The sequence below is a fragment of the Nilaparvata lugens genome, chromosome 9, assembly GCF_014356525.2.
Source record: "Nilaparvata lugens isolate BPH chromosome 9, ASM1435652v1, whole genome shotgun sequence".
Classification (NCBI taxonomy): Eukaryota; Metazoa; Arthropoda; class Insecta; order Hemiptera; family Delphacidae; genus Nilaparvata; species Nilaparvata lugens.
In genome coordinates, this window is record NC_052512.1 from 44,055,362 (window position 1) to 44,064,899 (window position 9,538).

Below are 9,538 nucleotides of genomic sequence, written 5' to 3' on the forward strand. Positions count from 1 at the left end.
TCATTCAGCCATCTTATTTATTTAAGTTGTTCCATTTATTTAGTTAGATTTTAGCAATGTCATAATTCAAATCTTTGTCACAACATATTCTCTATTGTTCCTTTATATTATTATTTTATATTTTGTTGCTAAAGTTACATTATTAGCTTAGTTATTTAGGTTGGTAGTGTTGGTGTTTGCAAACCCATGCATACCAGTACTGCCCACTAATCGCGCACTGCTCAGTTTCAAAAAATTGCATCGTGTTACTAATGTTTTCTCATTCTCATTCCTGCATTCATCAAGATAGCCTCTTTAGGTTATATTTTTCATTATACATTTTTTGTTTTGGATCCTCTTGGATTTTGTCATTTCGGCTTCTAGGCTTTATTCTCATCTCATCAACTAATTCAAATCTCTTTCAAATTTTGTGAATGCCTCATTCTCAACTTATCAACTAGTTTCTTCAAAGGGCTATTTCAACTAGTGAAGGTTTCACATTTCATCTTATAAACGTTTTCGAATTCCATTCATACATTCGAGAAATGGACTATCTCAAACATCTACTGGTGCCTGGAAAGATTTATTAGAGCTATTTGGCCAGTGAATCACACATCTCAGCCCAGTTGATTGACACTGAAATATTTGATATCTGGATTGACCAAGGCTGTTGTATCGGACACTCAGATGAGTACTTTAGAATAAGTATTTTGATTAAGAATTTCTTATAAGTATTTTGCATCAGCTCTCATTACATTTTGTTTTATCAATTTATACATTTTTAAATGCATCATGTTTGCATCTTGATTATAGATTAGGCTACTACTGAAATTTTGAAATTACAAGTTATAAATCTGCAGCTTTGTTGAGTTAGATAGTTTGCATTTTTGAGAGCATTTTGATTGCGTGCTAGTAATCAAAATATAAAAATATCCTTTATGAATCTGCATTTTGAAGTAAAATAGTTTTGCATCTACTGAAAGCATTTTGAAGTAAGACAAGTTTTGCATCCTTGAAAACGTTTGTTTCTGACAACTTAGGTTACCTTATGTTTTTTCTATAAGTCAAATATTTCTATAAGACATTCAATTTTGATCAAGCAGAATTCAATTTAGGTTACATCATTTTGTTTATAATCTGTATTTCAATTGCATAATAATATTCAACAATATTGACCATCCAAGTAGGGTTATAAATTATTATTGTATTTCAATAATTTGTTTTCAATATCAAACACTTTAGTATCTAAGTAAATCTAAATTACAATTAGGTTATAATCTGCATTTCAATTATATACTTGAACTTTATACACTAGCATTTGAATTGGATTTAGGTTTTATTTATGGTCACATTTTCAAACTATAAAATTGAAACAAGATTTTGTTATTGAATCATATAATTTGGATGTTGAACAACTCATGATACACTCTGTTGATATAAATATTCAGTACATTTACTTTGTATTCAACACAACCAGCATTCATTTCATTTATGAAATATAATTTTATAGCAGTATAAATTACATGTCTTGAAGTCAAATTTCTTTGACATTGCTACATAATTTACAGTTTTTGTTGGCCAGCTTCACCCTTTCAGCATAAGGGGTATCAACAGTTGCTTTGTAACATTCTTTATTTATTAATTGAAAATTCATTCAGCTTTGTATTATTCATTATTCAGTCCAAATTTCATTAATCTTTATTGTTCATATATAACAATTTGTTTTTTCTCAATATATTCAAGTCAATATTATTTGGTCTCTGTTTACATTATTTGCCTTTTTAGGTCTCTAAGATTCAATACTGCAGTATTCTGCTTCCATATAAATTGTGGGCTTAATGCGCATAAGCCCACAATTTCATTCATGGGTTTTGACTCCAAATTTGGATTCACAACCCTGGTCCTCCTATTATTATTTAGTATTATCATTAACTATTATCATCACTAACTATTGGTTACCGAGGAACCAAGTGTTATGCACCATTTTGGTAATCAAACTATCAATTACCATACTTATTTCATCTGAAGTCCATGCTTATCGTGTTGGTGTATAATAGAGGGACTGATGCATGATGAGGTTATTGAGTTGGCCATAGAGTTGCATGGCGCACTCGGAGTCATTTCTTCACGCTATTCAAGTGACTCAATAGTTGACATTTTTCCTCATTTGATTTATACATTGAATCGTCTCGATGCCTGCTTGAAAACCAACTCGGATTTGCAGTTCAACTTGACAGAGGTTTCAGAGGAGAACTCTTATCTCAGGAAGAAATTAGATGAGGAGATACAAAGGAGAGTCCAAAGCTTTGAGGAGTCTTTGAGCATTGAGGAGGAATCTGAAAATGAAATAAAAAAATTGAGACTAAAGGTAAATGATTTGTTGGAGTCCGAGGATGAATTGAGGAAGATTATCAGAGAAAGAGAAGCCATAGTCAACGAAAACGGTGCACAGTCAGTAATAAATGGACTAGAAACTATTGAATGTAAGAGTTTTGTTAATGAGTCAACTCAAACGAAAACAAAGATTACATGTCTAGATTGCTCAAATCTTCAAAAAGAGTTGAAAGGGAGACAACTAGAATTGATGGAATTGAGGCAACGTCGCTGGGAGGATGGGGTTGAGATGGAGGAGAGATTTAAGAGGGCTTTCTCAGGACGAGAAGCTAAGAACTTAGTCTCTGAATGCTCTGGTGTATCCGTTGAAGGTGCTAACAAACTACAACCACAAAGTAGTAATCTTAATAGAAGAACTCATGAAGCTAAAATAAGATGTTTCTCTGCCAGTCAGGGCAGGAGGGTCTCCAATATAATTCGTTCAAAGAGTGATTATAGAGTTTCTCATATGATGAAACCGGGCGCAAAATTTGATAAGGTTACAGAAGAATGTGAGGGTATATGCTCTGATTTGGACAAGAAGGACCTTGTTGTAATTATTGCTGGAACTAATGATGTTGCCTGCAATGAGGCTGATAATTTTATCCGATTGTACAAACGGAGGCTTGAGGGGTTACAGCATACCAATGTTTCAATTTTCTCAGTGCCGCATCGCCATGATCTTCCCAGTTGGTCTTGCGTCAATAAGGAGATACGGAGAACTAATGAACGTTTGGAAAAATTATCAAAACATTTCTCCAACGTCCACTTTACGGATTTGAGCTCTTTGGGGCCGCGGTTCCACACTTCACATGGCCTACACCTGAACTATCGGGGGAAGAAATATATCAGTGAAATCATATTGGATATTGCTGCTTCAATCGGAACAAGACCTAAATCAACCAATCCAACAGTTTTTCCTGTCTCAGTGAGCTCAGTGCTTCATTCTGGTCGGCTGGATTCTTCTCAAATAGTGGATAATGGTGTACTGTCGGCTGGTGAGTGCCTTGAAGAAACTGATTTTTTAGAAATTTCCATATCAGACAAAATCTTGAACAAGACTGTGTAACTAAGACTGAAAAAGCTATAGAGGTCATGAACTCTGATGATAATAATAATAGAAAAAAATATTTGTTATGGTAGAAGAAATTCATCAAACAAATCAACAATAGGTAATTTAAACAAAAAAGTCAAAATATTACATCAAAATATCAGACATCTTTCTTCAGCTATTGAATCTCTAGAAATCACCTTAGATGACATAAAACCTGACATAGTTGTTCTCACTGAGCACAAAGTTTATTCTCATAAATACCTCACATAAATTTTTTAAATTATGTTTTAAATACTTCTTACACCAGGGAAAACTACCAGGGGGGAGGTGTAATGATACTCACTCACAAAAAATTACAGAATGTTAAACCGGTTAAAATTAAAAATATCTCAGATCTTACGGAAGATAAAATATTAGAAATATGTATGTTGGAATGCACATATGGTGGAAGAAAGATGCTGATTTTGGGTTTGTATAGATCCCCCATACCTACAAACGAAAGTATCTTTATCCAGAAACTAAACACGTTGTTAGATATTGCAAATCATAAGTATAATGATGTAATATTGATTGGTGATTTTAACATAGACATGACAAAAAGTACTCGCTCTAGTAGAGAGGTGATTAATCTTCTTACCGCTTATAATTGGTAATTCTGGTACATGGTTGATTTTCCTACTCGGATCACCGAAACTACAGAGTCAGTCATTGACAATGTTTTTACAAATATTGACAGCTCGATAATCAGTGTTTCTGGAATAAATACACAACTATCTGATCATGATGCACAGCTTGTTGAGATAAAAATAGATGAGGCTAAAAACAGTAAAAAAGATACATTTATATTTAAATATTGTAGAAGCTTCTCTGATGAGAACATCTCCATGTTCATTTCAGCTTTAAGTCAGGAAACTTGGCTTGATGTATTTAACTCCGACGTCAAATGTAAATATGATACTTTCAATAAAGCCTTCTCCCATTACTTTAATACATATTTTCCAAGAAAGTTAGTGAAACAGAATATTAACCAAAAGTCATGGATAACACCAGAGTTGAAAGTAGATAAGGAAGAACTCATCCATCAAACTAATAGTGCAAGATTATCCAGGGATAGAACTAGAAATATTAATCTTAGGGAAAGATCTAGGATATTAAGGGCAAAACTAATCCAAAGCAAAAAAAACTATTATGATGACAAAATAAAAAATTCCAAAAATGTTATAAAAGAGACTTGGAGAATAATAAACACGGAGGTAGGAAATAAAAATAAACTATTTAGAAACCTAACTTTAAAAAGTGGAGAGCAGATTTGTTCTAATCCAAAGAAAATATGTGAACTTTTCTTGAGTTACTTTTCGAAAGAGGAAATAGATATAGGAGACTCTCAAAACTCAACACAAAGTGATGGTTTTGCGAATGTCATTGATCAAGAATTTAGATTCAAAACTATTGATTACATGAAACTTGATAAAATTATCTCTAGTTTGAAATGTAAGTACAGTGCAGGATACGATGACGTACCAATCATCATCATTAAAAAAGCCAAAAAAGTTTTGTTGAAGCCACTGCTACATCTGATAAACTCTTCTCTTATTACCGGAGTATTTCCTGAGCAGTTAAAAATTTCAAAAATTATCCCAGTACATAAAAAGAATGATGAGAATGATATTAACAATTACCGTCCGATTTCTCTATTACCAGCAATTTCCAAGATTTACGAACGTGTAGTTTCTGACCAGCTTCTTGAATATTTGGAGAAAAATGAACTTCTCGACTCCTTTCAGCACGGGTTCCGTAAAGGAAAATCAGTCAAGACAGCAGCAACAAAATTTATCGAATCTGTCATTGACTCGATAGATAACTCTGAAAGAGCAGTCGGGATATTTTTAGATCTCACACAAGCTTTTGATAGCATTTCGCACAGGATTTTGCTTGGTCGTCTTAAAACTTTAGGGGTGACAGGTGTATCTTACAAGTGGTTTGAATCATACATCATGAACAGGAAAATGTTTGTTCAAATAAGTCATATGAATCACAAGGGATTCAGGAATACCTTCAATTCAAAAATGAGAACAAGTAGGTGCGGTGTACCCCAAGGCTCAATTCTGGGACCAATTCTCTTTATCTGTTATCTGAAAGGTATACCATATCTCGAAGGCAATAGTGAGCTAGTTTTGTATGCTGATGACGCAAACCTAAAAATATCAGCCAAATCCCAGAATGAAATTGAGATAATAGCAAAATCAAACCTCTCCACTTTGGCAAAACATCTGATGAACAATAAATTAATAATTAATATGAGTAAAACGAACCTATTGACATTTACTACACAGCAGGTAAAAACATTTTTTCCTTCAATAAATTTGGACAACAAAGTCATTTCTCAGTCCACCTCTACCAAGTTCTTGGGATTAACAGTAGATCAAAACTTGAATTGGACAGAACATGTCACAAGGGTTTTGTCACGGGTATCGAGTGGATTATAATGCTCTTAGAAAAATGTCTCCGTTTTGTAAAATGGAAACGCGGAAAATGCCTACATACACTCTATAATAGCCTTTGGTATAAGTCTTTATGGATCTACTTCAAATCAGAACATGGATTCAATTCTCAAATCACAAAAACAAGCTATAAGAATAATTTTACACCTAGACCCCATAGTATCAGTTAAAGAACATTTCGCTCACTTGAATATAATGACAGTTTACAGTCTTTACATCTTTGAGACAATAATGAGTGTGAAAGAAAATCTTGGAAATATTTTGACGTTAGGACATAATCATAGGTACAGCACTAGAAACAGAGATAAACTTTTACATTTGCAAAGCCATAGACTTGAGTTCTACAAGAAGAAGCCCACATACATAGGAGCCAAGTTCTATAACAAGCTTCCGACGCGAATCCAACAAGAGCTGAATCCCAATAAATTCAAATTGGAATTAAAGAGATATTTAACTAGAAGAGCTCTTTATAATATAAATGAATATTTGAATGAATGAGATCAGCTCCTATGAGTTGAATTGTATTGTATGTTTGTATGTTTGTATTTTTGTCTTGTTCTTATGATTGTATGTTTTATTTGTTATGCATTTTATTTTTAATTGTATCTAATCAAAGATATATATTAATGACACTATTCATTGTATACACTGTACAAATTTATGAATAAAGAAATTATGTTATGTTATGTTATGTAAGGTCTGTTGATTCCGGCCACTCATCCATTCAACTTGGGAGCTTTTCGGATTGAGATAACGTTTCCAGCTGAGTATCCTTTTAAGCCTCCGCAATTAATTTTCAAGACGAAAATCTATCACCCAAATGTCGATGAGAACGGCAACGTGTGTTTGTCGATTATAAGGCCTGACAGACAACTGGAAGCCGGCCACCAGATTGTCGCAGATCATCGACTCAGTCGTCGGTCGCTCTTATTGACAACCCTGATGCAGAGCACCTCTACATCAAATAAAGACTACATCAAAGACCGCAACAAGTCGGATGCAAGAAGGATGCCGAACAATTCACCAAAAATCACAGTGAAAAATTGCCGTCGAATTAAGAAGTTTGGTTTAGTTTCTAGTTTATGTAAGTGCTGAATCAAACATACCGTTCTTGATAATGCCCGTTTTTGTACATCAAAAGCCTAACTTATAAAGTATCCAAGAGATGTTTCAGTGTTAACAAAATACTTTATCAACAGCTAAAATACGTAGGCCTAATCTACAAAGAATTGATAAATATATTTGTCCTGATAAGCTAAGTAGCCTATTGTGTTTTGTATTTGAAAAAATAATAGCCTACCGCAACTAAGTTTTTTATTATTGTTTAAAAATCAGTTTCTATAAATTATTTTATAATGTTTGTTTCAAGTTATATTTGTGAATGGTCTAGAAAATAACATTGTGAAGCTAATCTTCTATAAAATAATTATAACAGATTAAAAAGAAAACTTTATGAGAGTTTTGCTTTGTAGATAAGGGAATAATAGGCTAATTCTATGGTTTCTTGTGCATGAATAAGTAAATCCATCATTTTGATAAAGAAAAGCAACTGATATTAACTTTATAAGATATTCTTTTAAAAATAGCACACGCGCTAACCAATCTTATCAATTAAAATTATAGAAAACCCTTTAAATTAAACAATAAATAAGACTACATGGAAAATGAAATTTTTTTTTAATATGATACAATTTTGGGCTTTGCCTTCAGTTTTTTAAAAGTGCTTGGTGAGTACCTACCTATTAGGTCTGTAGCAGAATTTTATACCATAGATTTCTGGACTTACGATTTTTTTACGGTCTTTATAAATTCTATCATATTGAACATTACTTACTATTCTTGATTTAATGTTTATAATAATTTGAATGAGACTTTACTAGCCACGCAGCTAGTATAGGTATATTTCTATTTGATAAAAATTTGTGTAGCCTAGAGTTTAATTCTTGAACTGAAATGTTTAAGTTATGAACCCCAATTTATTTGTAAAATTTAATTACTTGATGATCCTAGAAATTATGTAGTCATCTTAAAATTATGTTCCATTCTATTAATTACGTATATATTATTTTCATCTACATAATAGGTAAATGAAATATAATATTCATTAAAAATAAATCAAATTCTGAATTCAGCTTGATTAATTCCATTGATAAATTAAATAATTATATGTATATAAATTATAAACATCAATATTATAATACTTGATGTCGTCGTTCTTTACTGGGAATATTAGACACTGTGAGAAAAATAAAAATAAACTTTAAAAATTGCCATCAGTCAAACTTTTAGTTTGACCAAGTCAAGAAAATTTAAAATAACTTATTGCAGTTTCCCCACAAATTGGTTAATAATAATGTACCAATAAGATAATTTTCATTATTAGGTACCTGATTGGATAGCGATAATGGCTGACAATTTGACTGATTACCGTACTTGTTTTTCCTCATAGGATGCCCCATTGATTTCCAGCTTGTCTCCTGCTAATTCATTCAAGTGACGTTTGGCTTTTCAAAGTAAGAAACATTCTCAAGAGAAATACCAAATATTTCGATTTCTAGGCCTATGCACAAAATATTAAGAAAGCCAACGTTTAGGGTTATACTGGATAGATTCTCACAGCCTTCCACAATGTAAATCAAAATCCCAAAGATAAATGCATAATAGTAGTAAAATAATTATTCTGAATCCAACGGACGATAGGGTAGAATTACATGGAAGAATAGCGATTTATTTGGTGAATTTGAAATATTTGAACTGATGAAGTGACTGACATGAACTGATCATACTACTCCAGTAATAACATTCATGAAAAATCTGGTGTGGTACACTCACACAACTTTCCTTGCTCATATTCGAAACTACGATCAGACTTTTGTATATGTGTATAAATAATTGTTTTCAGAGTACTTTTTCCTTTGTGTAAATTGTGAAATTCAATGATTTTTTTAGTCGTCATTTTTTTAAAGTCGTCAAAACAGCTGTTCTACAGATGAAATATCTCGACTATGTGTTCTTTTTATGAACTGCTCTACCTACCTACCTCATGCACGAGAAGAAGGTTACAAAGTCCATTTCTCAAGGATGGGGTGGACCCCCCATTAGTTTCCCAGAAAGGAGACTCATGCCAGTTAATAGAGCTGATAAATAACTATACAGAGTATGAATTTGAAAAAAATCGGTCAAGTTATTTTGAAAAAATCGTGAAAAACATGGTTTTTTAGTAATTATCCGCCATTTTTCTCAAGAATATTACGGAGCTCCTGCAATTTTCCAAGGAAATAACTCATGTCATTTGATAGGACTTATGAATAGCTACCCATGGCTTGAATTTGAAGAAAATCGTTAGAGCCGTTTTCGAGAAAACCGTGAAAAACCTGGTTTTTGGTCATTATCCGCCATTTTTCTCAAGAATATTACGGAGCTCATGGAATTTTCCCAGAAATGAGACTCATGCCAGTTGATAGTGCTTATGAATATCTATCCATGGTATGAATTTGAAGTAAATCGTTAGAGCAGTTTTCGAGAAAACGGTGAAAAACATGGATTTTTAGTCATTATCCGCCATTTTTCTCAAGAATATTACGGAGCTCCTGCAATATTCCCAGAAATGAGACTCATGTCAGTTGATAGG

At 32.6% G+C, this 9,538-nt stretch overlaps 1 protein-coding gene across 1 annotated transcript; it reads left to right on the forward strand.

The window, feature by feature from the left end:
* Window positions 1-2,044: 2,044 nt before the first annotated feature.
* On the forward strand, window positions 2,045-7,673 carry LOC111052169. Its single transcript, XM_039435346.1, has 2 exons — window positions 2,045-3,350; window positions 6,605-7,673. Exons 1-2 carry the CDS (start codon window positions 2,045-2,047, stop codon window positions 7,000-7,002), a joined length of 1,704 nt encoding a protein of 567 aa, XP_039291280.1. The 3' UTR covers window positions 7,003-7,673.
* The last annotated feature ends 1,865 nt before the right edge of the window (window positions 7,674-9,538 follow it).